At 52.2% G+C, this 16,689-nt stretch overlaps 1 protein-coding gene across 7 annotated transcripts in view; it reads left to right on the forward strand.

Annotated features, from left to right (window-relative positions):
- Positions 1 to 16,689, forward strand: part of TANC1 (tetratricopeptide repeat, ankyrin repeat and coiled-coil containing 1) — a 217,733-nt gene that overhangs the window by 189,821 nt on the left and 11,223 nt on the right. For all 7 annotated transcript variants that reach the window (XM_024579816.4, XM_045187354.3, XM_024579817.4 and 4 more), the window contains 3 exons: positions 495 to 573; positions 14,649 to 14,782; positions 16,289 to 16,412. In XM_024579816.4, coding sequence (XP_024435584.2) covers positions 495 to 573; positions 14,649 to 14,782; positions 16,289 to 16,412 — 337 coding nt within the window. The remainder of the gene's footprint in view (positions 1 to 494; positions 574 to 14,648; positions 14,783 to 16,288; positions 16,413 to 16,689) is intronic.

The following is a 16,689-nucleotide window of genomic DNA, read 5'->3' on the forward strand; positions in this document are numbered from 1 at the left end:
GTGGCCCCACCTGCCCTTTGGTGGGGCAGATGCCTGTATGGAAAAGAATAGCAACGCCATCAGGAGACAAATCATTTGGACAATATTGTTTATTTTCCTGAAGAGATATGCATCGCCTTGTCTTCTTTCCTTGTGAAAATGGAGTCACCGTCTTCTGGCGGTTTATGCAGAAACTGCCCTTCGTGTGATCTCCTGGGCCCGCTGTTGATGAGGCTGGCGTATCTGGGTCATGCTGGAATTCATTAAAATTCTGAGTACCTGTAATCCTCAACAATGCTGCTCAAATTCACTGAGATTTTTTTTTATCCTTCCCAAAGTGAAAGTGTGAATAGCGTATGAATTATGCTCGAAAAGGTTTTCATTATATTTTCTCTCCTTGTGCAGCATGAGATAATCATGGTGAAAAAGCAACACGCTCTCTCCTTTGACACGAGGGCTCTAATAAGCACATATGGCTATGAGAACTCATTAAATCACCTTGCCACTCCTGACAGGTGGTCCAGAGCTTGCTGGGGCTGGAAAAGGAACATGAAATAGACGTCAATGGCGCGGACACACTGTGGGGAGAAACAGGTAACTACGGTTCCATTGCTCACGGTCTGGCCCCGCCTGATGTTTGGGCCCCGTGTTAGCCGCATCGCCTTACGGATGATTTGGGGCGCACATCGTCTTGTTGTTGCTTTACTATGAGGCACTTGCAGCTTAAAGCTTTTAAAACTTGCCAAATGAGCAGTAAAAAGTTTCCTAGAAGCATATGAAATTTGAATCATTTGAATTAGACCAGCAGTTTCTGTTAATCTGATGGATGTCAACTAGAAATCATGCATCTGATGAATGTCAGCCAAGATACCTTACTAAGGTGTGCCCTTAACCTAACCAACACGGTCTCCTGCGAGCAGGGCAGGGACTTCTAGCCCCGGCTGCAGATGCTGCAGATGCGAGAAAGGCTGGGGCCTGCCATGTTGAATGACAGCAGGATTTGGGCCTCAGGGGGCCTACTTGAAATATTGAAAACAAGCCACCAAGTCCATTTCCATTGCTGTGGGTACGCGTGTTTCACTGTGGCAAGGGAGGGAAGCCTGAGGTGAGTGTGTCTTCATGACGATCTCCGTCGGCGACCTGTCAGCTGGCTGTGGAGAATGCTGCGCTGACGTTTTCCGTTGGACTGAATCAGTGTTGGAGTGTAGGACTTGAAGGTACAAGTCATTGTTGAAAAGACGTAGCCAACAGTGTTGAATGTGCATTTGCAGGGGACATACTTCTCCTGATTTCCACCTCTCTAGGGCAGATTTGTTTCCACCTGCTTCTGAATTATTTCCTAACAAGCCAAATGGCAGTGCATAGAGTTTGTCAGCTAACTCATACTTAAGAAAAGCTTCAGAGAATTTGGGGGGTGGGTGGGGCGCAGGCCTGCACCTCAGGGCCTGGCACCCTCCCTGGGGGCTGCCACCTGTGGCTGGCTGTGCTGGTGTGGTGCCTCACGGGGTGCCGGCTCCAGGGAGAGTGCAGGACCCCAAACAGGGTTGGATTATGCTTGGGGCTAAATGTGTAGATTTCAATATTGTCCTTAATTCTTTACGGAGTCTTTCCCCCCGCCCATTTAAATGGTATAGGCTGCTCTACACTCTGAGGGAGAAACAGTTCCATCCACTTCCATCCTGTGTTGTGGGCAGCAGAGTACGAGAGCACGTGACTTCGCTTCGTGCTTAGCCAGAGGGTCCAAATCCCTGCCTTATCATTGCCTAGTGTAGCCACTTTGGACCAGGTACTTTGCCTCCTTGGCAAATGAGGTAAACAGTGTCTGCTTTCCAGGGTTGTGATGAAGATACGTATTCTTGTCCAAATGTACCTAATGATAGGAACCCCAGCACGCGCGTGCCCAGACATCCTGATTCAGCAGGTCCAGGGGAGTCCAGGACTCTGTTGCTTAACAGGCATCCCAGGTGGTGTCAGGTGACTCGCGCTTCAGGACAGATAGAGAACCGCTGTGAAAGCTGTGTGAGGTGTCCAGCTTGTGGTGACACATGCTGAGAGGTGCCCGAGGTGGCGATAGGGTTAGTGGTAGTAGTAGTTAACGGCACACCTGGAGCTCACATGGGAATCTGCAACCTTTAATACTGATGATGATTTTTCTTTCTAGAAGAAAAACCCAGACAAGGGCTGCTTTTGAGGGCTTTGTGTGGGCGGTCTGTTGTGTCTCTTGATGACCCATCCTGAATTTCAGGACCACCACCACCCCCGCCCCCTTGAGAATCTACTAGATTGATGGATGAAGAGTCGTGGAAGAGAAGCCACTGATTCCCATTGGTCTTAATGAAAAGATGAGGAACAGCTCAGTCCCACCTTCCAAAGCGTAACCTTCAGATCACTTGCAGCGTAGAAGAGTTCTTGCCCTTCCTCAGCAGGCTTCAGGGTGAAGTTCATCAGCCAAGAGTTTGAGGGACTTTGAAAAAAAAATTATTTACACCAAGAAAAAGTTCAGCACCGTTTCTTAGGTGTGTGGGGCCCCGGGGGCTCTGTGTGGGCTGCATGTCGGCAAAATCGGTCTCACCTTCTCTGCGTTTCCCATCTGCCACCTTTCTCCCGTGTTCCTTCTGAAATGACCACCCTTGTCTGTTCCCCCTGATCCTCCTAATTTCCTGGTCTGTGGTTGTCAAAGAAGGCTGTACTTTGAAATCTTGCAGAGGAAGTTTTAAATGAGAGCATCTGCAAATTTGGGGCATTGCCCAGATCATGAGGTCCTTGTTTGGGACTCGGCCCCGGAGGGCCCCGGAACAGAAGGCCCAGACAATGAGAGCACGGGAGGGCGTCAGCTCACTGTCCCCATTCCCATTCCCGTCCCCAGTGGCGCCCTGGCCCCCTGGCCGTGAGCTGTGCTGCTTTGTGCCCTGCTTCTAATTGCTACAGACCCTTGGAAGTGAGAGCAGTTGTTTCGCTTCCTGGTGCTGTTTGGTCCTCATTCCTGGGTGTGGTCAGTGGTGCTTTGTGTCTCAGACACTCGGGAATGGAGCTTGTCTGTCTCCAGCCACAACTTGTGGTCTGATTCTGTCTGGAGTGTGTGAAGATGACAGAACAACTGGAAGCTCTGTGTGAATAATGCAGTTCCTTGTTTGTCTTTGAACACTTTGTAAGTTTATACAAGCCTGTCAGTGTAGCTTCAGCTATGAACAGCGTGGCTTTGAAATACCAGCTGATGGGGCTACAAGGCAGGGTCTCCTGGGTCTGTTTTGGGCTCACCTGCCTGGCTTCGAAGGGCCCGTTGCTTTCTGTGCAGCGATGCCGCCCTGTTTGGAGCACAGCCACCTGCCTGTCCTGCTCTGACAGCCACACTCCAGAAGTGGGGACACTAAATCCGTGCACAGAGGCCTTCCCCACTTTTCTGCAGGGGGAGACATTTGCAGTCCCAGTGTGCGTACTGTCTGTTGTGAAAGTGTGGTTGTTATGCCCAGTGCTGACTGGAAGGAGCAGATCATCTGTGAGAGGGGATGACAGCTGACAGGAGGGGGCACAGGGAATGGCAGACCTACATGAGGTCCCTTGTCACTCAGGTCAGTCCTGGTGGGGATGGTGGCAGTAGGGACAATTGTGTGTCTTTAGTACCAGGTGCGTCTCCCCGCTGATGACCCAGAGTCATCAGAAGTCATCACAAAGGAGGTGGTTCCTGTCTTAGGTTTCAAGAGACAAAGCATATAAGATTTTAAAGCCACTCATCTAAAATGGTAACAGTGTTTAGTGTAGGGTTTGTGGGAGTGAGTCTACAGCTTTCAGAAATCATAGACTATCTACCAGTTTTAGGGAGGTAAGTTTCCCTTTTCCCCAGCATCTGGGGCCATTTGCTTTTTGTGTCTATTTGATGTCGAGAGCCCAGTCCTTCAAAATCAGGTCTGCAGTCTGGCGGTGAGTCTCCGCAGGCTCACTCAGACAGAGAAGCAGCGGGACCCGCTGGAGAGAGCTTGGGGCTGCTGAGGGCTGGCCTTGCTGCTGTGTCTCCTCATCCAGCAGCTTTGCCCCGCAGCCTGCCCAGGCCCTGTGTTCATGACATTCACAGGCTGGGTCAGACCGACTCAGTCTCATGGTTCCCGGGCATCCAGAACTTGACCAGAGCCCATCAGATGCTGTGTGCTCTCAGTTTCGGGCATTCCACAGCCGTGACAAGCAAGGCTGTCATGGCTCCCGCGAAGGCCTGACCCAACAGAGTTACTGTTCCCACACCGGTGTTTGATGTGACTTAGCCCGGCCTGAACGGATCAGAGATGCTGGATGCTTACCTGGTGACCTCATGCTGTTGTGAATTGTCAGACTGTGTTTCCAAACTCCAGGCAACTCTCACGACTGTGAGCCTGCTGTCTGTTTCTGATCGGAGCTGCTCTCTCGCTGCGGGAGTAGAGAGGCCCTTCTGTGTAAGCATTTGCCAGTGTTTGTGCAAATGATGCCTGTCTTGTAAGCAGAGCCTTCCCCACCCCCGACTCCTTGAGGTCATTTTGCATTTCCCTTCGGAGCACTTGCCACTTATAAGTTTGATTGTTGTTGCTGCTTCTTTGATAAAAGACTGTTTCGCCCAGATGGTGGGCTTCAGCAGGGCAGAAATTCCCATGCCTCCCGTGCTCAGCCGGGTATACAGCGACTAGGCCCGGTCTGATGCTGTCCAGTGGAGTTTTCTGTGATGACAGGGAGGCTGTCTCTCGTGCTGTCCCACCTGGTAGCCACTCGCCTAGTCTGGCACTTTCACGGATGTGTTGACTGAGTGGACAAGCAGGTTTACAGAAAACAAGGCCATGTGATTTTAGGGTAGGTGACGTTCACTTTGCATAATAAGTTGGGAGGCATGTCTTGTTGGAGCGGCGGGGAAGGAGCCGTGCTGTGGGTGTGGCAGGGCGCTGGATTGCGTCTTGGAGAGCACAGTCCTTAGTGACCCAAGGTGGTGTGGGCACAGCTGATGGACAGAATGGCTTCTGGTGGCCCTGCCCATCTTTGTGCGCATGACCCCTCCCTTCCTGCCCCACCAGCCTGACCGCAGGCCCCCGGATGTGCCAAGTCCGCACACTGTAGTCCCGCGGATATCGCTGGTCTGCTCCTAGGCCCGGAGACCTGGGCTTTATGCACGGGTAGGTCGCCACCAGCAGGCTGCTCCCGGGACTGCCCTTCCCGAATCCCGGGAAGGGCGCTGCAGCAGAGGTGATTAGACGTGTGGCTGAATCACTTCCCGCAAGGGTTCCTTTATGTTGTCGGTGCTGTTTTAGTTGGCAAATACTTTCCAAAGAAGTATAGTCATCATAGATACTATGTAATTTTTATGCTAAAGCTGTTAAAAACCCCTTTTTTGCCTCTACTTCCACGAAGGGCTGAGTTTTGACCACTGTAAATTGAGTAGGTTACGTGGCCGCATAGCAGCCTTCCATCCCCGCAGCACCCCGAAGCAGTTGAGTTCGGAGAGTGTGCTAATCACAGTTCACTGTTCTCTGATTCTGGTCCGAGACCTGGACATGACCTGGCGACCCCTGGAACTTGAGTCTGAGGCCTAGCACCTGGGCCGGGGCCTTTCCGGGCCAGCCTTGGGGGAGAGGGTCCTCACACCTGTTTCCTCACTGAGCCATGAAATACAGTTGCGTGTCATCCTTGATGTTTTCCAACTTTCACTTGGTCTCCACGGCACTGTTTTAATTTCCCACCCTGGCTCCGCCCATCCCCCTAGAGGGGAGGCGCCCTTCCTGTTGGAGCTGCACAGGGACCCAGGCCCAGATGACTGAGCTCATCGCACCCAAGGCTGCCCCAGAGCACAGTGCACACACCCAGGGAACAGGGGGCCTGATGGTTGGGTTAGATATGACACTTTGTTGGTTTGAATTTTACTATACTTTTTTTTCCAAGAGGGAAGGGCTGTTATTTGGTAAGAATTTAAAGTAAACTTAAAACCTAATGGATTGTTTGGCATCCACATCCAGGGCAGAATTTCAGGGGAAAGACTGGAAGGAAACCGTTTGTCCATTGCTTGTTGGGGCACGTGGAGAATTTGTGTTAAGGAATTTGCTAAAGGTATCTTGTGGAGAAAAGTTGAGGGACTTGAGACTCGATTGTTTTGGAGGGCCTGAGCATCTCGCTGGCACCATTGTTCACAAATACTTGTCAAGGCGTTCCTTCCTCTGCTAGGGTTTGTTTTAAGGAAGGTAAGGTCAGCGGAAGTCCAGGTTTCTGTCAGTCCAAACAAAGGCAGACATTCGTGATTGTCCTTGATGTAAAAGCATGAAAGGGGGGTAACCCAGGACCCTAGAGGCTGTGAGGGATGGGGTAACCTACAGCAGGGTTGGGGAGTCCAGGGCCCTGGATGGCTGACAGAGGGGTAACCCAGGACCCTAGAGGCTGTGAGGGACAGGGTAACCCACGACAGGGTGGGGGAGTCCAGGGCCCTGGATGGCTGACAGAGGGGTAACCCAGGACCCTAGAGGCTGTGAGGGACAGGGTAACCCACGACAGGGTGGGGGAGTCCAGGGCCCTGGATGGCTGACAGAGGGGTAACCCAGGACCCTAGAGGCTGTGAGGGACAGGGTAACCCACAATGGGGTTGGGGAGTCCAGGGCCCTGGATGGCTGACAGAGGGGTAACCCAGGACTTCAGAAGGGGAGGAAAAGGTTAAGCTAACACAGAACCTTGGAGAGTATGGGAGGTGGGTGGCTTGGAACCCTGAGAGGAGGGGAGCCCTGGAAGAGGAAGGACAAGGTGGGGCATGTGGGACTCTGGGGGAGGTGTAACCCAGACTCCGGAAAAAGTGTGGTGGGTGTGGGGTCAGCCTAACAGGAGAGGGGATTGATTTGGGGTAAGAACTAAGGGCACTGGGTTTGTCCACACCCTGTCCCCTTCCTGCTCTTGCAGCGTCCTGGGGCTGGGCCCTGATGTGGGGGTGTTCTAGAGACCACTCCTGCTGCCCAGAGGATGAGAGGAGTCAGCTGGCCTCTGCGTCCCTGCCTGATAGGACAGAGGAGGGTGCGGGGCAGGGCACGTTCAAAACCGAGAGTGCGCCTCAGGTGCAAACGCCTGGCAGCTCGACCCCTTAGGAGAACCCTTTTCACACCTTTATCCTGTTGCTGTTGCTGTACCTAGAGACGTTGTTCTGGTGAGTGTTTCCTTCATAATCCTTTTTAGAAAACAAACCTCTACCCTCAACACAGAAACCTGTCCTCATCCACATTTTGGTGGCTCGGAGCCTCTTCACCCACACAAACTGTTGCTTGGTCTTTCAGTCACTCCTCGGGCTACCGACGGGTCATTGTACTCCCACAGGAAGACTGACATTGCTTCTTTCAGATTCTCATTGAAATGATATTTGGATTCTTTCTTGCTTTTTCTTTTTTGAGACCGGATATTGAACTTGTATAAAGTGGTTATGTGAAAATGCCCCTTCAAACGCCCTGCATGGTGACCTGCACACAGCCGTCCCCCTGAGCACCAGAGCTCGCCCTGCCGGGAGCGGGGGGAGAGCAGCAGCTCCAGGGGCTGTGAATAGCTCGGTGTGGAAGGGGATCTGCCGAGAGTGGGGGCACCGCCAGCGCACGTCAGAAGTGACAGCTGCGCAGAGCTGCGATCTTCTGGTAGATTTTTAGAACAAAGTCTGTATGAAAGGTGATTTATGTCATCCACATTTTAGGAAATTGTTTTGAAATTGAACTTGTGTTATTTATAGCACACATTATTCCTCAAAGGATTTGAAGCAGCTTATTTGAAATGATACACGTAAGAACAGGGAGAAATAGAGTCAGGACAGGACAGGGAGGACAGCACAGATGTTCCGCCTTCGTGTCCGAATGGTCCCGGCGTGGAGCTACTGTTCTGGCCTCAGGATGCCATGTGTCCGGAGTTAAAAGGGAATGGGGTTATTGTAGATTATTCTTACTGTCCGTGGGAGACAGCTTAATAGTTCTTCAGGAGAACAAAAGTGTTTTCCTGTACTCTTGTTCTAAAACAACACTCATAGTCCATTTGATTAGTCGGACATTTTTAAAGGAAACTTCCCGAGGTGGCAGCACAGAAGTTCAGAACTCAGACTCCAGCAGACTCCCCGACTTCCAGCCCTGTCCCCGCCTCCCACAAGCGGCGTGACCTCAGGCACGCTGTTTAACATCTCTGAGCATTCGTTTCATCATCTCTGAAACTGGGTGGGTGGTACTTGCTTCAGCGAAGTTAGTTGTGTATTAAATGAATGTATGAATTAATCCCACAAAGCATCATGCAGGAAGCTCTTTGCAGTGTCATAGCATGTTATTAAAATATGTAAGGATCTTCCTATTCTGATAGCATGGCTCCTGAATGACACTGGCCTCACAATTTGGGGCAAATGATGTGACTCTTGTGACTCATTCCTTCACCTTGATAAAGTGGACAGAAGCATCTAATTCCAAAGACTCCTGTCGAGGTGAAATGAGAATTCACCCATAGTATTTTGTCCAGAGCTTGGGTTTGTAAGTGTTCAACAGGTGTAATATTCTGCCAGGGTTGTGATTAGTTGATTGTTAATATTAATTATTATTGTAATACTTTTAAAAAGAATTTATTCATTATTTTTAGAGAGGAGAAAGGAGGGAGAGAGAGAGGGGAAGAGAAATATCAGTGTGTGGTTGCCTCTCATGCACCCCCTACTGGGACCTGGCCTGCAACCCAGGCTTCTCCCCTGCATGGGAATCGAACTGGCGACCCTTTGGTTTGCAGGCCGATGCTCAATCCACTGAGCACACCAGCCAGGGCTGTTAATATGTTATTAATTGATATGATGCATTTGGTCTTGAGTGATAGAATCATAGTTACTTTGCAATTACTGTACAGGTGGGAAGAACAGAAAAGCATTTTGGTCGCACGTGAAGTCCTGTTTAATGGCAATTGCACATTTTATTTCTTTGAAGAATTCCTGGGTAATCTAAGGCTCGTCTTCGATCTTTAATCTGTGCACAGAGACTGACAGCGTGTTTTTACACTAGAACTTGTAAGTTGCCAGGAGTGTCCCTGTCCCTCAGGTGTGATCCCTGCCTTGTTTTTCAGGCAGCACGTGGGAAGTGGGCTGATGTGGTGGCGGAGGCAGGGATCCTGCCTTTGTTTACCTGCTGCTTGATGGCTGCCTGTTGCTCTGTACCGCAGATTCCCTCTCCTCAACCCCAGCCAGCGGCCTCCCGCCTGCCCCTGCAGGCTCCTCTGGGACATTTCTGCCCAAGGGAGAGCAATGAGGAAGGTGCTCCAAAGGAAGGCCTGTGAGGTTCCAAGAGCACGTGGGCAGTGCTGGCTTCCTGCTCATTAGGTCCGGGGTGGCCGGGCCCTGGCAGCAGGGGCTCCAGCAGGGCTGGGGTGCGGAGGCTGCTCAGCGGTTCCTTGCCCGGCGCCTTGACCTGTTTCAGTGGGAGCGTCTTCGCTGTGTTTCTCTGTGCTGCACGTCGTTGCACAGTAGATCAAACCACCGCTGCTCTGGGTGCACAAGGGGATTTACAGCTTTCAGGAAGTTTGCTCTTCTCTCTGACAGGAGCCTCCCTTCCTCAGTGGTAGTTCCAGGAAATGTCTAATAAAGCAAGGCTTGAAAAAAATCATGAAATCCCTAATTACATTTTTATTTTTTAAAAGATTTTATTTATTATTAGAGAAAGGGGAAAGGAGGGAGAAAGAGAAACATCGACATGCAAGGGAAATACCAATCGGTTGCCTCTTGTATGCCCCCAACTCAACTGGGGATCTGGTCCACAACCCAGCCATGTTCCCTGATTGGGAATCGAACCAGCGAGCTTTTGGTTCGCGGGACGACACCCAACCCACTGAACCACACCAGTCAGGGCTCTGATTATATTTTAGCTCAGATAAAATAGCTGAGCATTTTAGCATTTCATGCACACTTTTTACCTTGGCTCTTGTCCTTCACAGTTGAATGGGGTTTGTCCTGTGAGCCTTCACCTGAGGCTCACACGTCACTGCGTTTGTCACATTCAATGGTTTCCATCTTGGCTGCACCTCAATGACGTTTATGAGAACCCCGCTGTTTATACTACTTGGGCAGTTTCATTTTTTTCTTTTTTGTTATTTTCCACTCATTTTTGTAAGTGATGGGAAAAGCCATATATTAGTAAATAAATAGCACAGATAAAAACAGTGCAAGCGGAGCTGAGCCCCTGTGCCCATGTCCGTCCCTCGGCCGCCTGGCCTGCAGGAATGGCCCTGCCGCAGCGCACGCTGCTTCGGAGCGTGCCTGGCTCGTCCTTGTCGGTGCGTTGGGTCATCAGTGTGTAATGTATGAAGAGGTTGCCATCAGGAATCTGGCGTTCTGTGGATACTGACCTGTCACCCTTCTCTCTGTGACTCCAAACTGGGGACAGAGGAGTATGGAGTAGAGGCTTAACAGGTTGTCCCTGTGTGTCTGTGTGACAGATCTGTGATGACATGTCATGAACAGCCCTGTCGGTGGGATGCCTGTATTCCTGGCAAGTTGACAGGTGTGTTTTAGTAAGTCACATCTTCGCCCGGGGCACTTTAATACGTCAAAGATTCCTGCAGACGATCCAGCTCACAAAGAATCATATCTCACCGATGTCCTCCATAACTTCGTGTTCTTGCATGTCAGGGTTTCTCACAGCGAGTATCTGCCACGGCAGAGGTACTCGCGCTCTGAAGACAGAGGACAGTGGTGCTGCGGTAAAGTTACAATCGGCAGAGACGGATATTTGCGTTCGTGGACATTGAATTACCGTAGTGCCATCTTGTTAAGGATTTTGCAAGTAAAAGAAATTGTGTCCGATTTGAGTCCTAAAAAGTACCATGTGTTCATTTCGACTTTCTCCTTCATCTTTGAATTTCGCTGGCCAGAAAACAAGCCTTACGCCGCTGCCAGGGCATACTGTCCGCCAGCCAGGTCTCCTCTCCCGTTTTTGACCAGTGACCCTCATTAGAGTCTGGTGGTCAGCTCAGAGGTCAGCCTTTTAAGCAGAATAGTTGGAATTCCAGAGCACAGGCTTGCCTGGGTTTTGTTTGTTTAAGCATGCAGTTGACTAGTCTTCAGTCTCACTTTTTTCCGAATATGGTATCCTTGAATCCTTGCAGCTGCTGACACTTGAGATGCAGCCTAGCCTCGGGGTCCTGGGGGATGCAGCCAAAAATATCCAGTCTTGGTGGAAGAAGGAAAGCAGGTCCTGTTGTTTACTGGCCCCCTGTGCAAATGAGGGCACCATTAGAACGGGTGGGCAGAATGTGATCGTCCCAGGCCTGAGAAAACTCTGAGACTCTCACAGCCTGTGCTTTCTCACCTCAGAAAGAAGTTCCTCACTAAATGCACAGTAAGTCAGGCCACGAAGGAAGAGGCCAAGGGCATCCATCCCTGTCGCCAGGCCTGGGTGGCGCTCTCCTCCGATTGTCAGCTGCTCCATCCTCTGCTTCTCTGGCGCCTCCTTAAAGCACCGCGCCCTATTTTTAGTGCAGGGCTGTCACTTCTGATGTGCTCCTGCTGCAGGAATTCAGCAGCAGCTGCTGCAGGCACTCTCACTTAAAGGGCTCATTCATAATGCCCACGAACCTCGCTGACCAAATAACGGAGAACAGAAGGTTACGGTGCATCAGCTGCTTCAGGCCCCATCGAATGGAAGCCCTAAGTGTATTCCTTTCCACAGTGCTCTGCAGAAACACGTGCTGGCCGTGCCCCTGTCTGTAGCATGTGGGTTTGTTGCTTGTCGTATGCAGCTACAGCTGGAGGGGAGGGCAGAGGCAGCCTTACTGGAGGAAGGTCGCAAAGGAGCAAAAGGTCCAGGTGGTGTGACCCACTGCCAGATCTTCCATCGCAGGAGCCACTCACAGGGGTCATGTTCAGGTCCATCTAGATAATGTGTATGAAAGTGCCCCCGTGGTGTAGACATCATTAGCATTAACACCATGGCAGGGATGAACTGTGATGGGCGAGCCCAGGGCTGCGGGACCAGGACCCCTTAGTGCCGACTTCTTAGAGTGCAGACAGGATCGCTTTGGCCACGGGGTTTCAAACACTGTGGATATGAGAACCTCCCACCCCCACCCCAATGCACCAATGTGTGAATCTGATATAAATTCCGGTCTGTTTCTGGCATTTGTTTATCATTTATTTACAAGTTGAGAGGTGAAATCGGTGACGGGGAGCCTGTTTGTACAGAGAGGATGGCACCGCCGTCAAGATCCCCAGTGGTTCACACTTCGCATCTGCATTCTGTCCCGGTTTATACCGTCTGGAGAAAATCAGTCATCACGGATGGCAGCCTGTTGTTGAAAGTGACTCTTCTTGTGGTCATAAGAAATTCTTAGAATAGGCATATGAAAGCATTATTAAGATTGCCAATGACAAGCCACCCTTGTCACACATTCCCCGGTTCCAGGGGCCGAGGGCCAGAGCTGACTTGCCCTCTTAGAAGGAGAGGGTCTGCTTTCCCCCACGTTGCTCAGCCTGACCTCTGCGTCCTTAGGTCCCCAGTGCAGGGCTGCCTGGTGTGCTCCCCACTCCCCAGCCCCCGCCTTCCTCACTTCCCCAGTGCAGGGCCCCCTGGATGGAAACAGAGCTCAGGTAGTCTGTCAGGCAGATGTGGGTGCCTCTCTGTGACATGTGAAGAGGTGAAGTCACCGGCCCCGTGCACTGTGACCCTCAGGAAGAGCTGCAGAGACTTCTGTGTTCCTTGGAGGAACTGCTGTCTGTCACTGATCAGGCCCAGGTGTCAGGTTTGCGTCCTTCTATGCGTGTGTGGCCCCTCGGGGCTCAGCCATGGCCGGACTGCTGGGAAGTTGGAGCAGGTAGGTCAGTGTGTTCTGAGAGGGGCTGCCTGTGGGAAGTGCTTCCTGAGTACTTGGCCACCTTGGTCTTTGGAGCCCAGAGAGCAGAGTGCAGACGCAGGGACTGGTACTGAGCCGGGGCCCACGTCTGGGCCTCTTCCAGGACTGCTGCAGCGGTGCCCAGTTTCCACACTCCGTGTGAACAAAGTCACCCTGTTCTGTGCTTTTGCGTTTTGTTTCTTGGAATTGATGTTTAGTTTGTGAAACAGACCCACTGTGCTGCATTTAGCTGCATTTATTGTCGATGCCATGTGACCTCCCATTGTTTGATGTACCCCAATTTACAGATGCATTCCACTGTTGATGGCCATCTGGGTTGTTCCGGGTTGGGGCTGCTGTGAGCCCGGCTGCACGTGTCTCTCTCGCACTCCAAGGGCACACCCCCCCAGGCGCATGTCCGCAGGGCGCGGGGTGCTGGGGGTAGCCCGTGTGCATCCTCAGCTTCACCCAGCAGTGTCAGCAGGTCGGGCGCCCACTCCTCACGCCCACCAGGGGCATATGAGCATTCCCGGCGTGCCACCGCCACTTCTCAGTTGCGTGGATGAGTAATAAGGTTGGGCACTTGTCATAGTAAGTTCACTGACATTCGGACTTCGCCCTTGTGAAGGGTCTGTTCCTGTGTTTCTCCTGTGTTCATACTGAGATGCTCACTGATCTGTAGGAACACTTCATCTATCCTGAAAGCTGGAATTGGTGAGCCTGAGGCTGCATCTGAAAACAAAGGTGTCCCAGGCGGGCAGCAGGAACAGAGACACAACCCCGCACTCGACCCTTCCTTCCTGTCACCATTTCCACTGAAAGCCTGTGGTCTGGCCTGGGATTGTCCCCAGAACCCACTGTCCCTTCCTCTGGACAGTGATTCACGTGACACAGTTGAGGCCCCTCTTCTAACTGAACCCCTCTTTTTAACACCCCTCCCTGTTAAGAATCACAACTTGGGGCGGGGAGGCAAGTCGCTGATGTGAGGGTACAGGGTGAGGCTTTGCTCCGTGATCTCTTACCGTGCATGCCACGGTTCCCCGTGGCTGACTCCCCACCACACCACGGCTGCCAGCCGGCAGCTCACTGCCCCCCGGATCGCACTGGGCCCTTTGCCCAGCCACTTGGGGCCCTCTGTGACCTGATTTCTCTTTCTTGACATCCCTAATCTCGGGTCTTGGCTTGTTACAGAGGTTCTAAGCTCCATAAAGGCAGGAATGATAGGGTATGCTCCGTACTGCCTCAATAATTATTAATTCTTGTTGAATGAAATTTATGACTTTCGGGTAAGGGCCAGACTGGACAGTAATACTGATCTTTGTGTTTGTGTTGTACTGTGTTCTGGTTATTTCTTGCTGTAAAAAAAAAATAAACCATAAGACAGGCACTTAGTGACTCCAGAACGTGCAGTTTGCGCCGGCCAGGTAGAGATGGGGGCTCATCTCTGCTCCCACGGTCTCAGCTGGCGCAGGCAGACTCAGCCTGGGGATGCACTTCCAGGAGGGCAGGTGCATGCGGTCGGTGGTGTTTGCTGGCTGTCTGCGGAGAGCTCACTTGGGCCTGTCGGCCACACACAGGCCTCGGCTCCTGTCCCCTCGGGTCTCACCCCAGGGCCACCTGGCTTCCTCACAGCATGCTGTCTGAATCCAAGAATGACTGTTCTGGGGAAGCAGAAGTCACTCGTCTCTTAGGACCTGGGCCCAGACGCTGGCCTGGCATCAATTCTACTGTTCTCTTGGTCACAGAGCTCACCCGGATTTGGGGGTGGGGGCACTGATAGGTGGAGCCCTTCCTCTCAATGGCAGGAGTGTCGAAGAATTTGGGGCCAGCACATCCTAACAGACTGTCCTCCCCGTGACTTGCTTCAGCCCTGACTGCCGCTGCGGGACGAGGGAAGCTGGAGGTGTGCGAGCTGCTGCTGGAGCGTGGAGCCGCCGTGTCCCGGACCAACAGGAGAGGGGTCCCACCTCTGTTCTGCGCGGCGCGCCAAGGGCACTGGCAGGTACACAGTGGGCCCCTGAGTGCTTCAGAAACTGTGAGTGGGGGCAGAGTCCACTCTCACCCCTCTCCCCGGGGCCCACACGCAGCTCCCCTGAGCCCTGTTTTCAGTGGCCTCGCTTCTGCTTGTGCCTGTGGACTGCTGGATGAAGGTGTGCGTTGGGCGGGGTGGCGCAGTGAGCCAGGCAGGCCAGGCCAGGGCCCCCCACAGCTTCCTGTTCCCTGGGGAGGGAAGTGGGGCGGGTGGCCCCCACTGTAACAGAAGACTTGCTGTGATATTTCTGTCGTTGGTGTGATTGTGTGCACAACTGGTCCACTACACTTGAAAGAAGGGTGGTCCTGCTGTGCTCTCTGGATAAGGCCCCGTCTTCCCTGTGGTCCAGCAGTGTGTTCACTTCTTCTGTGAGCGGCACGTTGTCTTTCACTCAGGGGAACCTGGGATCCTTGAGAGCAGCGGTTCAGGCATTTCCTTCATTTCATGAGCAGTGGCCATGAACCTACCCTATGCCTGGCACCTGGCTGTTACACATAAGCAACAAGCAAATGAATGGATCTTACCATGTTCATTACAGGAAGAATTTTCTAGACCCAAGTTCGCATCATGGCATCATGTCTGTCCTGATTCTTGCCAGCTCTGTGGGTGGGAGCGATAAGTGCTCCCACCAAGATGTTGGCTTTTCTCCCTTTATTTCCCAGCTTGGTGTGCAGCCCACGTTTTCTGTACCCTACAGCTTCTACATGGTGCCCTGGTCAGCCTCTCTCCTGGTTTGTTTCCCAAGGCAGGGGCAGTTTGGAAACTTTTGTTAGTGTATCAAGAACAAGAAAGCAACGGGAATACGCCCCCTCCTCTGGTAGTGATATGAAGTCACGCCAGAGAGTCTGGGCTGCCCCTGTGTACAGCCATTCCCACTGGGGGGGTGGCTGTGTGAGGCGCCTCTCCAGGTTCTTGCTTTGCTCCCCAGTCATCATGGGCACTGTTCAGAGGCGGCGTCCTGAGCTCTGAGACTCTCTTCCGGGAAGCTCTGCTAAAAATCGCCCTCTGTGGACATGGGGCCATCCGCCAAGCTCTGGGCCTTAGAAGAGCAGATGACTTGGGGTGTGGTGGGTGAATATTTTCCTGTGCCCCACGTCTCCAGCCCTGTGCCCTTGACTACAGACAGGAATGTCGTTCCAGCACCAGCGTGGGGACCCGTGACCATCACTCACCTCCTTTTAGTTCTGCCCAGTCATCCCACATGCCCTGCGTGCCTGCCTGGTCATTGCTTGGTTGTGGCACCCAAATTCCCGTGTCTGTGGTTTGGGCAAGGTTTGAAAGCGTACGTCTGGAAGGAGATTGTGTTCAAAAGAACGCAACAGAAAATGTTTATAGGCCGCCCGGTTACACAACTTAGTGGGTTTTCAAAAGAAGAGAGTCCTTCTACTACTTTTAAAAGCAGGAAGTCCTGCCTGGGTGAAGCGAACACGGTGTGAAATGTAGCAGGAAGACTGTAACTTGCAGCGTTTGTTTCAGATCGTGAGAGTGCTGCTGGACCGCGGCTGCGATGTGAACCTAAGCGACAAGCAGGGCCGGACAGCCCTCATGGTGGCCGCCTGCGAAGGGCACGTGAGCACCGTGGAGTTTCTCCTTTCACAAGGTAGTGGGTGCCCGTCTGCTCCGCGTCGGGTTTCTTTTGGGCGAACACAAAGCTTTAGCAGTCTCAGTACTTTCTGACTCAAATTTTAAAAGGCATTTCGTTACGGAGATTTTCTGACTGACACACAAGTGGAGAGATTGGGTAATGAAGTCCATGTACCCGTTACTCAGCTTCCAGAGCGATGACCGGGTTGCCAAGTTGGCTTCAAACTCCACGCACCTGCTGGCCACGTGCTCAGGCCAGGTGTTGGCCCTGGGGAAACGCTTTGCTGCGTCTG

This window comes from Desmodus rotundus, chromosome 2 (assembly GCF_022682495.2).
Source record: "Desmodus rotundus isolate HL8 chromosome 2, HLdesRot8A.1, whole genome shotgun sequence".
NCBI lineage: Eukaryota > Metazoa > Chordata > Mammalia > Chiroptera > Phyllostomidae > Desmodus > Desmodus rotundus.